Here is a 20,448-nt window from a genome sequence, read left to right as displayed (position 1 = left end):
TGCATCCCCCACCTACGACTGTCTATGCGGTTCCTTCCCATTCCAGATTCCTTTCCCCTACAATGAAAATAGATTTCTTCTTTTAGTTCCTTCTCGCCTTACTCTCTCAAGCTTTACAATTGGTAATGTCACACTCAGTATTTGTATTTATATTGTATATATTTCATATGCATACTTCTACCCTTTGTTCCCTTCTCACCTTCCTCTCTCTAATCTGTAAGGTCAAACTCAGTATTTATACTGTATATATGTATTTTGTAGTAATATTTAATTTCAGTCACTTGTCCCCTCTCATCGCTGTTAATCGATTTAGATATACTTCTACTCTCTGTTCTTTCACTCCTCACTCTCTTCCACCCTCCAAGGTGCCGGTAACCCTTTTTTCATTTAACTCACTTCCTCTCTTATCTCTATCAGTAGCCTCCTAGCTACATTTAAGTTAATGTGTATTTCCCTTGTTAGATGTAAACCGATATGAAATGACATGTGTCATGAATGTCGGTATAGAAAAGCATTAAATAAATAAAATAAATAAATGCTTGCCAACTCTTGCTCTTGCCCTGTCAATCAGTTGTTCTCCATAGTTGCAGCACCACTCTCTTTATCACAACTGATTTTATGGCCCATTTGCAATTCTACTATATTGACCATGTGTACTTAGAAAGTGCATGGCTTATTCTTTCACACAAGCATATGGTACTGATCTGATAGATCAGCCAGGTAGCGCTAGCCACAGCTCTGCCTAGGTCAGGCAACCCCCATTCTGATTGACTATCTAGGAGGTTCCTTCCCATTCCCCTACCCCTATGGTACTTGTCAAGTTTTGGTCCTGGTCTTTATACTTGCTGCACTACTCCTTGGGCTTTTATGCCACTCCAGATCGAACTCAACTTTTACTATTTCTTGGAGACATATGCTACTAGTAGGATCAACCACATGTTTTAATGCATTTGACTAGGAAAGGCATCCCCCACTCCAGTTTGTAGTGTATATGAGTTTCCTTCAAAAACTCCTTCCCCTATGGTACTTGCCAACTTGGCTAAACATTGCTTTACACAGGTCATACCCATTCACTTATCTTTTAACAGTTTCATGGTATCTTGAACATTTTACTTCAGACTCCATACCCATACAAATCTTGCCATTATTTATCTCATCAGATATTCAACCTTGAATGGATTATACCACAGCAAAAGGCAAGAACTGAGCTGCAGATGTAAAGCATTCGGAAACACCAGAACTGTGCTCCTTACTACTGCTGACATAATGGAGCCATTATTTGCAAATACTGATTCAGAAGGAGAATCATATCCTACATTTCTGAATCACAGAATATTACACAACTACTAGCTAAAGAACAATTACAAAACTTCCAAGCTACAGTCTGCTTGATTCTACTATTACAAGTTTGAGTCAGCAGCTTTGAAATTTAGCTAGGGGATTGAACATTTCTTACTAGATGAGTACAATTGAATTTGTCAAAGTTCTTAATAGGAAAGTGGAAAGGACACATCTGAGGAAGGAGTGAGAGGAGGGAAGGTATCTTCAAATTCCCATATCTTCTCTTAATATTCCCATGTAAGATATACTGAGTATTAATAGTTATCGTTACTCTAATACTAAGATATACAAATTTTACTTGGACATTAATAATGACAAAGGCCTTGGTGGCAAATGTTGCTGTAAAAATATGAAGCCCTTATGTTGACTGTGTTTGGCTGTTTGATAGCCTTCTGGTAACGTCTGATCAGATTCCTGCTTAAAAGTCATATTTATACATGTAGCAGCTATACAGTAATATGGTTGTAGAAATCAGTTTGTGATCTCTCTCTAGCTGATGTCAGCAGGCAATAGAATCAGTAGAGAAGTGCATTCATGTCAAAAGAATATGCAAAAAAGGGATGAATGAGGCCGTTTTTGGTTCATTCTGAATGGACTGAAAATGACCTCTCACAAAATTATAAAAAATTTGGGGGTATTTTTGTTCTTGTATTTAAAAACAGGTGGCCTTTCAAAGGCACTCCAACCTCCTTCCTGTCCTGTAAAATTAAGTCTGGGTCCAGGCCCAACTAATAACTCACTGGGCCCCTCCAACCTCTTACCCACCTCCTCCCCACTTAGTAAAAGTCAAGGCAGGAGCCTCCTCAGAACCCTCCGACCCCTATTCCCACTCAATCATTTCCAAAGGCCAGTGTCTTCCCCAGCCCCCATTTACTCCATCTGTAGGACCGCAAAGTTCAAAAGGCAGGAGCAATGCCCACTCACTTCTGCCCTGCAATCCTTAGATTTAAAAATGGTGCTGGGTAGCCCAGATATTGATGCTGAAGTTACATTACTTCAGTGCCTCTCTGAAGTGTGGCAGGGGTCATTATCTACAAGACACTTTTGGGCTTTATGGCACTATGAATAGGAAGTGGGACTGGGAAGATCCCCGGTCCTGTATATGATGGACAGGGTTGGAGTGGGGATCAGAATGGCCTGAGGAGGCCCCGGCCTTGATATTTACTGGGCGGGAGAGCAGAGGAGCCTTGGGGGAGGGGAAAACCCAGCTAGGTAGGCCCAGGACTCTTAACTGTCTTGGGGAGCATGGGGGGGGGGGGGGGGGGTTTGAAGGGGATCATTTTGTTTTGGGTTTTTTTGGTGGGGGTGTTTATTAAAATATTTTTGATTTGCAAACTGAAAATAAAAACATTAAATGACCACAAAAATGAAACTCCGCCCCCCCCCCAAAAAAATGTAAAAATGAACCAAACTGAAAATGTATGGGCTATACATCCCTAATAATCAGCTTCTAATGATGGCCACCTGGCTAATGACATCAGATGACATTTTAAAACCATAACTATCTTGTTTCCAGATTATATCAGCTTGGGAATGAAGAAATTATACACACAAAATACAGCTTCAGCTTTGTCTACCAATTTTACTATCAAGTACTCAATTATAAGCAAAAGAAAAAGTCATTTTTAACCATTAAAATCAACAGCTTTGACCTAGAAGTCAAAGCAGGCACATTTTCTTCCCACTGACCTTTGTCAGAGGGACCTCTTTTTATTGGGGCTTTTTTGGGTTGTTTTTTTTTTACATGCTTTCTCCTATATAAAATAGACAAATGAAAAACAAATCTCACTTTGGACTCAAAGACTTTGAATTCGCTCCGTCCTCTGGCTCGGCAAACCAGCTTGCAGCGGTCTCGGGGGGAAATCCCAGAATATTTGGGGATCCACTCTAAGAGCTTTCCATCAAGATCTGTGTAGTTATAGCTGTTATACTTCTCACATTGCTCATGCCTGAAACTTTGCCCTGAAAAAAAACCCAAAAAAAACCCATCAAATAAACCAATAGACAAGATCAAAAAAGCATAGCATAATAGCAGCCAGGTCTCTCTTGGATACTATAGTATTGGGACATTTTAAAGCACTTTACAATTATTGGGAGCAAAATGTACCATACAATCCTTTATTCTAACCCACTTGGAGAGACAAAGCCCCAGGGACACTAGAAAATCAGCCCATAATGAAACGGGAGGCAGTCTGCGGTCAGGCATCATAGTATCATCAGTATGCTCATGCTTACATCCTTTTCCCTCAGAGAGGAAGAGGGTCTCCATAGCAACAAAAACATTTTAATTGACACCTTATTTGGGAATCTTCAATCAAGTACTGAACAACCTCCCCTCTCTCAAGAGCAGGTCTAAATTAAGACAGATTATGTGTTAAAGGTAAACATGTTCACCACTACAGAGGAACATTGCCGTGCGTGCTGAATACGTTGCAGAAAATCCCCCGATACAGATATATGTTGAAATATGGGCCACATCAGATTAAATATCCCAGCAGTGTTCTTTGATTACATACACTTCTGTGGCTATAGAGAATATCAGTTTTGGTCGATCCAGATCTGATTTGTTTTAGCACTATTGTACTTTTCCAAATCTGCACTTCCAACAATCACATTTTTCAAAGCAAGTATCATGCATGATTAGCGATAAAGACATTTTAAATATGTGTATATTATGAAATGATCTCATATCTGTAATTTTATATGATGTATGTATGTATATTTATTTTAAAAACTTGAATCTTGCTCTATCCCCAGCTCTAGGTGTGTAACAAAATAATATACACAACCAAGCATTTTGTTCTGCCTCCGTAGTTTATGTTATGTGTTTCTTTGTTACACTGCAACCCTGTGTCATGTTGTGATATTGCATAGCTTACATTTTCTGCAGGGTTCTTAAGCTCTCTGCCCTGATTGGTTATTGTTAGTTGCTGTTAGAATGTTTCTGAACTTCCTATTGGGTCTGTTCCTGTTTGCTCTCTCTTTTTCTCTATGCCTTTCTCCTCTTCCTATTGGTCATTTAACTCTAGAGATTCCTGGGATAGTTTACTTTCTGCAGAGACTTTCAGCTGGAAGAAGGCTCTTGGCAGGCTAACATCTTGTTCTCATCTGCTTTTGAGCTCTGAGAAGCCATCATCTTTTCACCTCATTCATTATTAACCCATAGTCGCTGTAAGCTTTCAGAGAAAACTTATTAAAGCTGTATCAGTCTCTCCTTTCTGTGCAGCTACTCTAGGGAACTTCTTATCCTCACTGAGTGTTGAATGGTTCTTCATTCAAATCAATGCTTTTGGTAACCAAGAACTGAATTTAAATGATATCTGCAGCTAGGGAAGAGGTTTAACTGATTATCTAGGAACTCAAGCTACATATAGAGTGCTGAGGACAAGGCATATTTACATAAAAGCAAAATTCATTTAAAATAAAACTTGGTTCTTCATTTTTACATTTGTTTCCTTCTAGTATTATTTCTGAGCTTCTTTTTTTTATCTATCCTTGAAACTTGAATTACCACAGCCCATACTGCACCGCTCTTGTGCCTCAAAGGAGGAATTTGAAGGGATATATTGGAGACTCCCTCAGAACGCCTTAAAGAACCAGCTCCAATTATCTAACCTGGTCTACTTTAAGGGACACACAGGAGGGAAAGCCAAGACACAGGGTGTTTCTCTGGGGGGTGGAATAAAAGCTCGGGCTCAGGGAGGAATGGAGAAGCCCTGGGGAAAAGGAGAAGGAAGAAGATTTTAGCTCCTATTCTGTTTATTTGTGACCTTTTTCTGCCTGTTTTCTGTTGTGCTGTAAATAAAATTGCCCTGTGAAGTCCAGATTGCTCAAATCTCCAGCCCCATCTGTAAGCCAAGGATTGCTCACACAGTATCACAAGGACTTTGGTTTCCATTGCTATTATTTAACAGGAATAAAGCCATAATAAAATGTTTCAGTGATACATTTTTTATGTATATTTGTTTTTTTAAATAGTATACACAAGCCAGATCTTTGCTCCATTTCCTGTTTGCAACCAAACTGTAGACCTCGGATACTGCCACAATCTGGCATGGTCCTTGATTGTCAGTAGCCCAGCATCCCAACAGCTGGAGACAAAGTGTGTGAGAAACTCTTGGGAAGAGGAATAATGGGCTCTGTGTAATTGAGGACTGGCAATTGAATTCAAGCCAGGTTCTTGCCACAGCCAGGTTCATAACAATATATCGTTATGAACAGAACACACCTTCCTGGGAGCTTTTCTTCCAAAGCCAGGCAGAGGAGGCAGAAAACAGCACGAGATGGATTCAGTGCATGTCTATTTCTGAAGCCAGCACTGACCTGTGACTGATTCATGAATTGGCCATTGAGAAAGATTTAAAGATCTACCCAACGGCTCCCTAAAAATCTCAAAAGAACTTTCATAAGCCTCCTCTGTTCTCTTCTCATATCTCCTCCTAACCCCCTCCCCTGCTGACTTACTGTTTAACAGGACTGTTTTTTTGAGGAGGGAGAATAAGGGGAGAATATAAAGGAACTTTGAAGGCAACAACACTCTTAAGATAAGATGCAGATGGTTAATTATGCCACCAACTAACTCCCTCACCTTAAGCCTAATCTTTTTTCATCTCCCTTATTTACAGAAAAAAACGCTATTATCTTCTGAAATAGATGTGTGTGTGTGTGTGTGTGTGTGTGTTTAATAATGTGCCTTTTTCTCTTGCTACTCCAGAAGCAAATTCATACAAGAGGGAAGCATTGTGTGAACAAGATGACGTTAGAGCTAGAATGGCAATTGTCCAAAGGAAGCAAACAGTGGCAGGAATCTGCCCTACTTCCCGCATACAGCCAGCTAAACCATTCTCAAAAACATTGTGGGGTGGTCTTTACTTTTTGAACCCACAAAACCAGTGCAATCTGGCATGTTTATAATTTTCCTTATAGGAGAATGATAATAGAGCATTTACTTATTCTGATGGCAGGCCTTGTGTATATTGTTGAATGAATCACTGTTATTAGTAAATCTGCATTTCTAACTACAGTCAATGCTAAATAAAAAAATGTACTAAAACTAGCAGAAGTGTAAAACAAAGTGCTTGCAAGCTGACAACAACATAGTTTAGTACTTAAAGCAAAGACGGGTGAAATCATTCCCAACCCTACCTCCAGCACTTAACAGTGTGCACTTGAGTGAGTGTGATCAAGATTATACTGTAAGAGTATGACAGAGGTGCACAAGCCTAGTTCCTGAGGGCCACAAACCAGGCCTGGCTTTAAGGAAATCCAAAATGAATATTCATAAGATGTATAAAGCTGGGTCTGATCAAAGGTTCATCTAGCCCAGCATCCTGTTTCCAACAGTGGCCAATCCAAGTCATTAGGAAGTATCAAGCGGATCCCAAAGATTAGATCCAATTTCCTACTCACTCCCAGAGCTAAGCAGTGTGTGAGAGAGAGAGCATGTATTCATGTGTGTGTGTGTGAAGGTGTATGAGAAGCCTGTGTGAATGTGTGTGGGGGTATGTGAGAGAGCCTGCATGCATGGGTGAGAAAGCCTATGGGGCGGATTTTAAAAGGGTTATGTATGTAATATACGCACGTAACCCTTTAAAACCCCTCCTGTGCGCGGCGAGCCTATTTTGCATAGGCTCAGCGACGCGCGCAAGCCCCAGGACGTGCATATGTCCCAGGGCTTGAAAAATGGGCGGGGAATGGGCGTGGCCAGAGGCCTCGCCATTGCCGCTGGGCCCGGGGATAGCCTACCGGCACTCGGCCGGCGCCCGCAACCTACGCCTGCCCAGAGGCAGGCGTAAATAATAAAATAAAGGTGGGGGGGATTTAGATATGGCTGGAGGGCGGAAGGAAAGTTCCCTCCGAGTCCGCTCCCTCTCACACACACATACACATGCTGTCACACACTCTCTCTCCCTCACACACACACACACATATATCTGCACATAAGGCCAGATTTTGTAACCTATGCCCGATTTTATAACATGCACGCGCAAGGGGGTGTGCACTTGTGCGCACCAACCCCGGATTTTATAACATGCGCGCAGCTGCTCGCGCATGTTATAAAATCGGGCGTAGGTTACAAAATCTGGCCCTATGTGCAGATGTGTGTGTGTGACAGAGGGTGCACATGAGAGCATGTGTGAGGGAGAGAGAGTGTGTGACAGCATGTGTATGTGAGAGGGAGCGTGTAAGTATGTGTGTGTGAGAGAGGCTAAGGTTTCTGTGGTCCCCCTCTCCCAATCCATGACAATCTCAGGGTGACAAAAAAATTTAAAAAAACCAACAAGTATGGAGAGTGGGCGATTTTTTTTTAAATCATATTAGATTTATCTGTTGGGAATTATTTGTTGCATCTGTTTTGAAATATTTTATTGGTTTTTGAGAACTTTTTAAAAAAATGTTTGTTTTATTATTGAATGATGTCCTGTTCATCAGCTGTTTTCCAATATTTATTCTATTAGTATAGTTTTTTTTTATGATTGATGTGTGTGTATGTATGGATATGTGTGTGAAAGAGAGCCTGTGAATGTGATAGTGTGAGGTATATGTATGAGAGAGGGAGTGTGCCAGAGAATGAGCGTGTGTGTGTATGAAAGAAGATTAAGTTTGTGCATCCCCTACCTCCCCCAGTCCATGACAATCTCAGGATGACTAGAAATCAAAAGATCATGGGTATAGAGAGAAGGAACTTTTAAAATTCTTAATAGTACAAATTATTGAATGTTATTTGATATTTCTGCTGTTTTTATTAGTATTTTGGGAAATTTATAATTTTTTAATTATTGAATAGTTTAGTCATCAGATATTTTGAAAATTTTGGTTTATGAGTATGGTTTTATTATGATTCATGATTTATATTTAAAATAAATAGTTTATTGTTTGATGTTTTATGAGGAATGGCAATATTGCATTGTATACAGCATCTAGTTTGCTGAGATTTCCATTTCAGTTTTTGTCTATACATTTCTATTTAAGCTGTATGGTCTCTTTATTCTGCTTTTGTCTTCAACTGTTATCTGACACTGTGGGTATATTTTGTGTAATGTATATTGATTTAGTTGCTTTTTAACATACATAGTAACATAGCAATGATGGCAGATAAAGACCAAATATTCCATCCAGTCTGCCCAGAAAGTGGTTTATGTTAGCAACTATCGCATCATACAGGTCACTTCCATGCACTCTGTTAAAAGGTAGCAACTGCCAAGCCATGCAGCTTATCTCCATGCATTCTGTTAAGAGTAGTAGCTGCTGTTTTGTGTAGGTTACTCCCATGCAGAAATGTTAAACCTAAAATTACATAGGTTATTTCCTTTTCTTCATTATCAGCCTTAAACCTTTAGGGATCCACAATGTTTATCCCATGCCCTTTTAAGTTCATTTGCTGTTCTCATTATCACCACTTCTTTCAGGAAAGCATTCCAGGCATCCATTACCCTATCCATGAAGAAATATTTCCTGATGTTGGTTCCAAAGTTTCATATTGTGACTCCTAGTTGTACAGTTTGCTTTCCAATGGAAAAAGTTTGATGTTTGTGTATTATTAATACTTAACCAGGTATCTGAAGGTCTGTGTCATATCTCCCCTGCACCTCCTCTCCTCAGGGTATAACATATTGAGATCCTTCAGCCTCTCCTTTAGGTACAATGCATGCTGGGCATAAACTGTTTCCTTTATGTATTTATTGATGAATTTAGAATTGTTTTATCATTAATTTTGGTTGTTTTTTTGTAGCTTGTTTTATGTGATATTGTTTATGTGTTTTTTAGTATGAATGTTTTTACTATGATCCACCTAGCATTGTATATAGCAGATATGATTATTTTAATTATTTAATTATTTATAGTTTTTTATATACCGCGGAACGTAATACACATCACCTCGGTTTACAGCAAACAGTAATTCAGCCAAAGGCTTTACAATAAACATCAGAGGAATAAGTAATGTGCTAAATTAACAGCAAAAACTAGAAGTATACATATCAAATATATATGAGGAATGGGAGGAATGGGAGTAGGTGGGAAAGGGAAAGGTAAGGCAGTATTATAAGAGTCAAGAGTAAGTTGAGAAGCGAGGTAAGTAATTGCATAATTTACATCTTTCAGAGGAAGGCCTTTCGAAACAGCCAAGTTTTTAAGTTCTGCTTAAATTTTCGGTGGCAGGGTTCTTGGCGCAGATCAGTGGGCATACTGATAATATAATTAATTAATTAATATAATTAATAATTAATTATATAATTATGTATAATTATATATAATTAATATAATTATATATAATATAATTAATAATAATTATAATATAATTAATTAATATAATAATACATAATTAAATATTAAATAAATAAATACATACATACTGTTGTAACATACCATGGGCCATGTGTTCCTGCCTCATGATCCAGGTTCTGCTGCTGAATCCTGTAGTCTATTGAGGTCCTCCAGTATAGTTCCCGGCATCTGACTTCTGCTCTTCAACCCCTCTACCAGGGGGTGCTAAACTACTTCTGGGTTTTATAGGCCTGACTTCCTGAACTAACTGAGGCACTGCCTAATGATATCAACACTAATCCAGTACATTTAGATGCCTATACCACGCAATGGGTGCCTTAGCAATAGATCTTGCTTCCTCTTCTTGAGGTTGGTCACTGTTCCTTTCTCTAACTACTCATTGTGACCTGGCTTTTTTGTTCCTGTGGTCATGCTGCTCTCTGCCTGCCCAGACCTTTGACTGACTCTCGCTTGTATATGAATGTTGCCTGCCCCAATCTCAGCCTGCCTGACCATGCCTTCATCCTCTGCTTCAGCATGGTGTCTCATCCCCCAAGTACATGATGGACATGACAGCTGTCATAACTGCTCTCTCTTCAGAACTTGGAACCACCCCATTCCCCAACCCAGGGGAGGTTAGGGTGAGCCCCCTTTTCATTCTCAGCTGCACAGAGCCCCTCCATTTCACTGCACTATGCAGCAGTGTGGGGTGCCTATTCCAGTCAAAGGTAGAGCTACCAGATTGACAGAAGCATATGCTAGGGTAGGAACAAAGAATAAAGACTGAGCCATGCATGTGTTAAGTACATGGCCATTTTTTTTTTGCCTGCCACCATATACTGAGCTGAGCATGGTCCACAATGACTTCAAAATCCTTTTCATGGGTTGTGACACCAATATAGAACCCAGTATTGTCTACCAATAGTTGGGATTTTTTCCCTATGTTCATCATTTTGCACTTATCCACATTAAATTTCATCTGCCTTTTGGATGCCCAATCTCCCAGTATTATAAAGTGCTTCTGTAGTTCCTCAGAATCTGCTTATAATTTAACAACTTTGAATAATTTTATCATCTGTAAATTTGATCAGCTCGCTCACTCTCTTTTCCAGATCGTTTATGAATACGTTAAACAGTACTGGTCCTGGTTCCGATCCCTGAAGCACTCCACCTTTCACCATTGGGAAGACTGACCATTTAATCCTAACCTCTGCTTCCTTTTTTTTTTTTTTTAACAAGCTACCAATCAACAATAGGACTCTGCCTCCTATCCCAAGACTTTAATTTTTTGAGGACTCTCTCATGGGGAACTTTGTCAAAAGTCTTTAGAAAATCCAGGTATACTATATTGACCGACTCATCCTTATCCATATGTTTATCAACACCTTCCAGAAAATTTAGTAAATTGATAAGGCAAAACCTCCTTTTGCTAAATCTGTGTTGACTCATCCCCATGTCTATCCATATGGTCAGCTTTTTAAGAATAACTTCTACCATTTAACCCAGCACTGAATTTGGGCTTATTGGTCTATAGTTTGCCAGATTATCCCTTTTTAAAAACTGGAATGACGTTGGCCTCCCGCTAGCCTTCAGGTATCCATAGTCTTTTTATCATACGATATACACGATTCTGAGTTCCAGAATGCGTGTGTAAAAAACCCTGAGAAGGTTCATGATACAGTACTTCGGATAGGGTGGATCAGCTGAAAGGCCAGCCTTCCTACTGGAAATAAGTCATCTATGCACCTAGCTCAGAGGTGCACAATCCTGGGAAGGCTGCAATCAGGTCTGGTTTCCAGGAGGTCTACCATGAGTATTCATCAGGCATATATGCATACATTTGATCTAAGAGCCAGGATAATTTGTATAGCTTGGTCACCTGGAGAACCAGACTGTTTGCAGCCTCACAAGGACCTCTGCATCCTAGCCACATATACATTTTCTAAATACAGGTTTGGATGGAAAGTCCTCTGTGCAAATACGCTTTGGTAGCATGATTTGGCAAAAAATAGTGATTTACCGCTTGGCAGGCATTCCTCAGTGTTGCAGGATTGATACTTTACTCTTTGACCTTCACAATATTTCCCTTCATTTTGAGGCTGTGGGTTGTTGCAGTCTCTATATGAGAAGTGTACTCCTCCTCCACAGGTACGTGAGCATTCACCCCAGGGACCCCAGGCCCCCCAATTTCCATCCACTATCACCTGGAACACAGAGAAAATTGTAGCATTTTATACATATATAAATATATGATGTATATAATGTAAACCAAAGTGATTTGTAACTTGTTACAAGAATATCGGTATATAAGCGTCCTAAATAAATAAATACATACATACATATCCCCCCTACACACATACAGTATATCATACACATGAAAATTTTACAGAAATCCTGATTTAATATCCTGAAGCCCTGAGTTGCTTTCCTGTATAAAAAAAAATGGATAACAGTATATCCTACAGTCTTCAGAATTTTTAGCCCTCCCATTTTTAATTATATTTAGTTCTTTGGCATTTCCAAGACCTGAATTTGGTGTTCATTGGGTTCTCGAGCTTTTTCAGGACTATACATTCTTTGGAGCGCCTAATATTTTTTAGCCTGCGCTTTTTAAAATATCTTTAGCAGCCCTGAAATGTATTTGAGTCTCCACCAAAATGATTGAAAATCACTATCTTGAGCCCTTGCAAGAAAGGAGCCAAGAATAGACTATATTCTGTATTAAAGCTTTGTAAAATGTATTACAAATGTATACAAACCTAGAAATATCTGAACGAGAAAAAAGAAGCATGCTGTGCTAGGCAATCAAGAGATTTTGATGACTCCTCTGCCAAAATCAGAACAATAATTTACAAACAATTTAGCAGTATAATCCCCCCGAGGAAGCAGTATAAAATAATTATTGGGGTTTTTTTCAGTATTACTATTTGTGCAGCAATTTGCACAGTTTATTTAGTTGGTTGAAGCAGAAGTGAGCCTGACTTTTGAAGTATTCAGTTTTAGTTTGATCCAGCATCTTGGCTCATCGACATCTGCACAAAAGCACTTGCTAAAGTGCAAAGTTAATCTAGAGCTGCCACAGACTGCTGCTGCCTTTTCTATTTTAGACTGAGCTACTCTGATTTGACCTGTATCTGCAGAGCCTCGAGAATCTGACTATGTCTTTGTTGCTTTGTGTTCCAATTCAATTTAGAGGAAATTCTTTATAGCCCTCGCACTAAACCGGCACTGGCAAAGCTTCACGCAACACAAGCGCTGAAAATACTTTGGCATCCGCCCTCTAACCTACATACGGGCCGATACAGTAAGAGTTGCGGGAGAGCACCCGCTCTCCTGTGCGCGTGATTTAGTATCGGCCCGCATGCAAATGAGGGCCCGCGGTAAAAAGAGGCGCTAGAGACACAAGCGCATCCCTAGCGCCTCTTTTTTGACAAGAGCAGCAGCTGTCAGCGAGTTTGACAGCCAACGGCCAATTTTGCCAGCGTTGGTTCTCAAACCCACTGACAGCCACGGGTTCAGAAACCGGACGCCAGCAAAATTGAGCGTCCGGTTTTCAACCCGCGAGCCGCGGGCCGATTTTAAATGTTTTTTTTTTAATTTTTAATTATTTTTAACTTTTGAGACCTCCGACTTAATATCGCCATGATATTAAATCAGAGGGTGTACAGAAAAGCAGTTTTTACTGCTTTTCTGTACACTTCTCTGGTGCCAGCAGAAAGTTAATTTCTGAAAGTAAATTGTGCGGCTTGGCTGCACATTTTACTTACTGAATCGCGTGGGAATAACTAATAGGGCCATCAACATGAATTTACATGTTGCGGGTGCTATTCGTTTCGGGGGGGGGGGGGGGGGTGGGTGTTGGACGCGCGTTTTTGACGCGCTATTACCCCTTACTGAATAAGGGGTAAAGCTAGCACGTCAAAAACGCGTGTCCAAATGCGGGTTAACAGTGCACTCCGTCGGAGCGCACTGTACTGTATCGGCCTGATAGTGATGCATTTTCTGGTTAATTTGCGGTGTGGTCATCATCTCCAGGTTACTGGGCACAACTAATTCGGTCCCAAAATGCTTTGAAACAGAAGTTGAAACCAGGATTAAATCCCATTTTCCTTGTAGGCTAAGTGGTCACGTTAAGTGTGGGGAAACTGAACTTCAGAGCACAATGAATCTTATGTAACTGCTAATGCCAGCTTTGCACTAGTACCAAATAGTATAGCTTAAGTAAAATTGGCAGCACAGGTTGAAAATACCACTCAATTGTTGTAGAGAGCTGTGAGTTTCAGACACCCAGGTACAGTTCTCATCTCCACCAAAGTTCATTTTGATACCTAAAGACTCATCCTTAGATGCCGTTAGTACTGATGATAATGGATATTTTATGGGACAAGAAGTGTTTACTAAAAATTGTCAGTTTTATTACCTTAGGTTTCGTCACCTCTTCCTGCAGCAGGCACATACCATCCCAGCACAGCTTGTGTGCCCCACAGGATGTCCCATCTGCCCAGGGCAAGCTACCATTTTTGGTGTGACAGAGAAGTTCGCCTTCGAGCCTGCACCACAGCTGCGAGCAGATGTCCTCATCTGTCGTGTTTGGACAGTGCTTGAACTCCCTCCCAAAAACCTGCTGGCACTGGTGGTCCAAACCGTACAAGACAGTTTGGCCAGGGAGATCTGCAGGCAGAGGGATGGGTTTGGCTGGGGCATCAAGAAGGCAGTCTCCTATTCATAAAAAAAAAAAAAAAAGAACAAAAACACATTGAGAAGACAATCGGACATGCATTTGTTGGCTGTACAATTCCGCTGAGATAAGCTTCATCCATAACATGTATGTCCAGAGGTTGAAGGGGTGTTTGTAGACCGCTATAGAAGATTACAGCCATGGAATACAGACGCTGGAGGTGATCCTTGTAAAGTAAGTTGATGTGTATGCGTTGAGGCAGAGGAGAAGTAGGAAGGTGAAGAAAAAGGTAAAGGGAGAACTATATGGCGAGATGAAGACCAAGAGGCATGAAAAATATCAAAAGAATAGAAAGTTGTAAAGGCTTTAAACAGATACAAAGATGGATACAGAGGCAAAAAGAAACGGACGGACCTTAGAAAAAGTGAGAAGGAGCTGGACAAACACCAAACAGGGTGAAAATGAAAAAAAAAGAGAGCAGAATACTCCAAAGGAAAGACAAAAGAGAAGAACAAGGAGGGGACTGGATTAACTCCACATATTCCTACCATGTCCACTGTCCAGGAAGTCAGTGATGTACATAGCACTGCAGGGGGACCAGGGCAGGCTTTTGTTCAGCTGGATAAAGAGAGGGGCCATCATGTGATGTTTCCCCAAATTCCCGAAGAGCCGCTCACAAATTTTGGAGTCATCGTGGGGCATGCTGAGCACGTGCCCTAAAAATGAAGAAAGGAAGAAACCAGCTTTTTAAAAATATTTTTTTTAATTAAGTTGGGAGGCAAGGGAGGGAAGAAAAGGAAGCTGTGTTCATCACATCCCAAGAGCCGTGTTGGCTCTAAATGCTTCCTTTGCCCTAAAAGCTCTGACAGACAGAATTTAGCCTCTTAAAGTACTCCCCTTAAGTTAAAGTGGCTGGGAAAAGAAGCGAGTCAGTGATCTGAAAGCAGTTTAAGATTCCTAAAGAGAGCGTGTAGCTTGGATGATAAGGTTTATTACTGAAAGTGGAGGTTAGATATTCATATCTGCAACAGAAATACCGATACAATTCTAAGAGGTAACAGGTATGCAGTACTCAAAACTGGATGGCACAGACAGACATCAGATCCCATAATTTACTCTAACTCTGGAGGTAAAAACAATAATTCTATGCCTGAGCCTCATCAAACATCAGCAGCAAAATACTGTTTAAGTAATACATTCAATGATCATCTTTCAAAAGTACCCTATTCATGCTCTAACTCTTACAGGAAGCAATTTTCAAATAGCCCACCGAGGTGCAAATTCTGTGAGTACTTTGTACCCATGGATCTTATGCAGGACTGGTGCTAGTGGTTTTGCTGCCCTGTGCAAACAATTTATTAAAAATTTTTTTATATATATATATATATATATATATATATATGTGTGTGTGTGTGTGTTTATACAATTTATGAAGCACTTTCCAGCTTTTGTAATAAAAACTTTGAAAGCGAAAGACATGTAATTTTTTTCAATACAGACTTTTTGTTGTTTTCCCAATAGCCAACACACATTAGAAACTATCAGTTTTACGCTCTGTCCTAGGCCCGCCTTTCCCCACTGAAAAAAAGCCATGCTCCTTCTTGCGATCCAGACTTTCAAAACTGACACCTCCTGATCCTCTTTTATCCATCTGCAAGTCCAAAACTCTTAAATTGTGCAGGAGTGATCCCCAAGGGCTCCTGCCCCATTTACCAATATGCAAAAATGGCTCTGGCTGAGCCTTGTAACTGGCACCATTTTGTTGTACAGAAAAGCATATACAGACTGAGACACTTGGAACCCATACCAAAACAGAACTAACTGCCAGCACTCAAACACAAACAACCCTTCTATGAAAAAGCTAAAGTGCAAATATTATACCAGGCCCTAAAACACCTCTTATTAGGAAAATATAACAAACCAAGCTGCTATAAATCCATACATAGAAACTACACACTAGCAGAGTACCCCACCTTGGTCACACATGCAGAACACAGACATCTAATAATTAAAACTAATAAGGATGGAAAAATGCACTGTTCCCCATACCTGAAAATCTTTGAGTTCCAATCACCCTGAGCTTGTGGTGATTAGAGGGGGTGGCAAAAATGTTCTTCACATATACACACATACACCAGGAAGGCTCCCATTCGCGTGCACACACACACACAGGTAGACTCCCATTCACACACACACACAACCCAGGGAGGCCTCCACTCACACACACACCCCAGGCAGACTCCCGTAGATACACATACACACACAAACACACACTCCAGGCAAGCTCCTATTCATACACACACCCCAGGCAAACTCCCATTTATAACACGCAGACTCCAATTCTCACACACACACACAAAACCCAGACATGCTCCTATTCTCTCTCACACACATACAACCCAGGCAGGCTTCCATTCTCTCTCACACACATACAACCCAGGCAGGCTTCCATTCTCACACACACAATCCAGACAGGTTCCCATATATACGCACATACAGCTCATATAGGCTTACATTCTCACAGGCTTCTGTTCTCTATGGTCATTTCTTGATGCAGGAGATGAGCATAGAAGAAATGCTATATCTGCAAGCTTTGAATACCACAGGGCCAGCACACAAGAGGAGTCACAGAATGGGTTCCCTCTTCTTCTGCTCCTGGATCAAGTGTCATGCATAGACCTCAGGCGTGACATGTGAGCCTCTCACTTCTTTTGCCGCTGGTGAGATGGGGGTCCACCAGCAACCATGGGCCTCTCCCTTCTTCCTGTGTTGGTAGGATTGGATCTTTTGATGGCCACAAGGGCCTCTGCTTCTTTTAGTGGGTCCCATCCTCACTTCTACTGCTGCCTGCCCCCTCCCCCCACTGCCGCCCTCCTGGCAATTGCATGGTTTACACACCTTGTAGCACTGAGCCCACTCTATTACCTAATTTTCAAAGGGAAATGTAAGCATGTACTTTTCCTTTGAATATTACACATGGGTACAGAGGACCCATGGACTTTGCACCTGCTTTTTCCTATGGGCAGATTTTTGCTGATAAATATGCATAGATTAGAAAATCCCATGTGTGTGAGTTATTTTGCAACCCTGCCCTAAACAGGTCTCCCCCCCCCCCCCCCCTCCTCAAGAACTCCTCCCCTCAGTCTGACTAGAAGTTCCCACACTATGGAACCCCACTTTATACCTGGATTGATGATTTTGAAAATTGTATTCAGATTTAGGTAGGGGGCCATCTTTGGGAACATTGCATGAGGGAATTAGGAAAATCTGAGGTACAGAAAGGAAAAATAAAAGGAGGTATCAAGATCTGTACTGAATGGTTAGGGTTAGCGCAGTCCAACATTCCCCACCTTGTTATTTAATAATATATTCTAACTCCTAAGAACGGCAAAAGTTAATTTTGCCAAATGTCTTCTAATTTGGAGATGATCTTCAGCAGGAATTAGTCAGGTCAAAGATTAACCCAAGGCAGTCCAGACCTGCTCAGTCATTTCTATTTTCTTTTCAGATGTCACACCCTACAAGCTGTGGGCAGCTCCTACTCAGTAGAGGCCATCTATCAATGCACCCCAGTAATGCTGACAAAGCTACTGTTCTTCAAGGAGCAGTAGAACAGGAGCCTTCTGCTGACTTACCCAACTCGTGGGCTAAGGTGTAGGCTGCCTGAAGTCCATCATCTTCAATCACAGAGCAGCTTCGGTTGGGGTCACACATCGTGCCTATGTCTGCTACTCCCAGTGTGTCACAACTGTGATGCCCACAAAAATCCTATGGCACACACACAAACCCCCCCCAAAACATAAATACAAAACATAAGCAAAGTATCCATCTTCGGTAACAGAAACCTCTAATTCTTCTATGAACCACAAATCTTGCAGTCAGGCTAAGGTAACACCAGGAGATAACTCATCACACCTTATATATAAATTAAACCTCGTTTTCACTGGATATAAAATCTCATTGCAATAGTTTCAAACTGTAGCATGAAGGGGATTATGGGTGAGTGAAAAAATAAATCAGCTGGTTGATGAAGATCTTCATTCCTGAAAGTTCATACCCCTGGTGGAGGTAACAGCATCATCCTGGCAGCTCCTTACTTTGCTGTTACTATTATATTATTATTATGCAAATGACCTTCCCAAGGATTGCCTGCATTCTTCTCTCTCCAACACACACAGAACTTGTAGGAAGTATGCAGTTTTAATGACCATCCTCATTGGATATACAAGAGATATTGCATGGAAAACCCAACAGCCAAGTCAATGGGATGGGGAAATATGTCAGATAAAAGCAAGCAGAACCCCCTTTCCCTCCCCACTCCCTGCACCTCAGCTGTACGGCTTTTCTTGGGAACGGGGACTGGAATTCATCCCATCACAGAGTCTGTCCCTCCCCTCATGGATGTCTGTGTTTCATGCTCAAGAGCCAGAGACTGAAGAATCGTCAGTGTAACCAACATTGATTTCAGCGACTGGTTCTTTCTACCCCTAGATCACATGGGTCCAGTACTCTACCGGGTACAACTGGCCCCTGTGAATCATTGTTCAAGGTAATATGTTCTGCACCTTTCAGTGATTCAGAAAAATTAGAGAGGAATGAAAAATCTTCTTGGTTCAAACTCAATTCCAAGAGTCAACATTCCTTTACTGCTCCATGCTAATCATCAGTTATGGAACCTTTGGGCGCCCCATGAATCACAATATGTTTGTTTGCTCTTCCCCCTACTTTTCATATCTATCTTCTACTGGCATCTACTCCCCCTTTCTCTATATCTATTTCTGCATCTCTTGTTCACTATTTGCCCTGTTTCTCACTCCAGTTTTCTCCCCCTTATTTGCTTTATTCCTTCCCTCATGTCCACGCTTTCTCTCTTTCTCTGTAACTCTGAGTCTCTGGATGATTCTCCCTCTCCTTCCCTTCTCTCATTCTAGGTTTGTAAGTCAAAAGCATATTATAAAATTAATTTAACTGATCTAGCATCTGTAATTTCACCGAGAATGAAGTTTCTCCAAAGCTATAAAGGGTTGGAATTTAGATACCTAAATTAAACCTAAAGGGATGATAAAGCAGTATCCTACCTCCTAATCCTCTCAGGGATTTCTGCTTGCACCCATCCTGCAGAGAATAGGATATGTGAAGGTTTCAATTACCCATACCTGTCTAGTGAGCAGAATGGCAGTGTCATAGTGCTCAGGGTGACGGTCACTCAGAGGGTTGAAGGTCCGTTGCCAGTTACAGAAATTGCGAAGAGTAAGTCCTCCATTATCAGACACCTCTGGCCCCATCTCCTCATCCTCCACCACCAGCACTTTCACTACCACAAGGCTGACTGAATTCTTCAGACTTGGGTGTTTATAGATGCGGGAAGCCACAGACATCAGAGTCAAAATGTGGTTCTAAACGGGGAAAGGAAACAGGCCAATAGTTAAGAAGAGCATGTAGATATCTAGAGGAAAATTCTTACAAAGTTTTCACAGTTATTTAAGCTTACACTAATCATACATTGCAAATACTACCTAAAAGCAATGCAGTTGCTATATTAGTTCACTTGGATATATAGAGCTAAAGGTCGACAAATAAGATGTAGGTGTTGCCTTTTTATTGGATTCATTTAATACTCTTCTGAATAGCTTTCAAGAGCTGCATTACCTTCATTTTGTTTTGACCTGATGAAGAAAGTATAAAGCTCAAAAAATAGTCAAAAATGATTTAGTCCAGTACAAAAAGTCTCACCTACAAGTTTTCTTTATTGACCTTTACTTTTAAATTCTACATAAGAAAATGATTTGCATTACAAACCCTGGAAGATAACAAGTACAAACACATGTCTGTAATAGTTGTGACCATTTCATGCCTTGGAATTCTGCCTCAAACAACAAAATAGTTCTATAATGTCCTGACCCCACAAGCCAACGTTTCAGCTCACAAGACTCTGAGTCAACAATACAGAATCTCAAAAATCTGCAATGCATCCACTGGGAGCTCTGGCGACATTTACAAATCATAGCTCAGCTGAGTTATGATACCATGCAATATTTTATTATAACATGCATTTTCTGCCAAGCAAGCCAGGTTAAGTATTTCTAAGAGCTCTTTTCTAGAACAGCTGTTATTGGTAGCATGCCTGCTGCTCTGTGAGATCAATGTGACATCACTGATGCCTC

At 40.8% G+C, this 20,448-nt stretch overlaps 1 protein-coding gene across 1 annotated transcript in view; it reads right to left on the bottom strand.

Moving 5' to 3' along the window:
• ADAMTS8 (ADAM metallopeptidase with thrombospondin type 1 motif 8) overlaps positions 1 to 20,448 on the bottom strand; it is a 62,854-nt gene that overhangs the window by 19,371 nt on the left and 23,035 nt on the right. Inside the window, exons 2-7 of the mRNA XM_029573117.1 lie at positions 19,441 to 19,680; positions 17,920 to 18,052; positions 14,833 to 15,000; positions 14,027 to 14,325; positions 11,627 to 11,810; positions 3,131 to 3,303 (exon numbers count right to left, since the gene is read on the bottom strand). Of these exons, the coding sequence (XP_029428977.1) occupies positions 3,131 to 3,303; positions 11,627 to 11,810; positions 14,027 to 14,325; positions 14,833 to 15,000; positions 17,920 to 18,052; positions 19,441 to 19,680 (1,197 nt within the window). The remainder of the gene's footprint in view (positions 1 to 3,130; positions 3,304 to 11,626; positions 11,811 to 14,026; positions 14,326 to 14,832; positions 15,001 to 17,919; positions 18,053 to 19,440; positions 19,681 to 20,448) is intronic.

This window comes from Rhinatrema bivittatum, chromosome 12 (genome assembly GCF_901001135.1).
Source record: "Rhinatrema bivittatum chromosome 12, aRhiBiv1.1, whole genome shotgun sequence".
NCBI classification, from domain to species: domain Eukaryota; kingdom Metazoa; phylum Chordata; class Amphibia; order Gymnophiona; family Rhinatrematidae; genus Rhinatrema; species Rhinatrema bivittatum.
The sequence above is the reverse complement of the archived record's forward strand: the minus strand, read 5'-3'. Positions and strand labels throughout refer to the sequence as shown.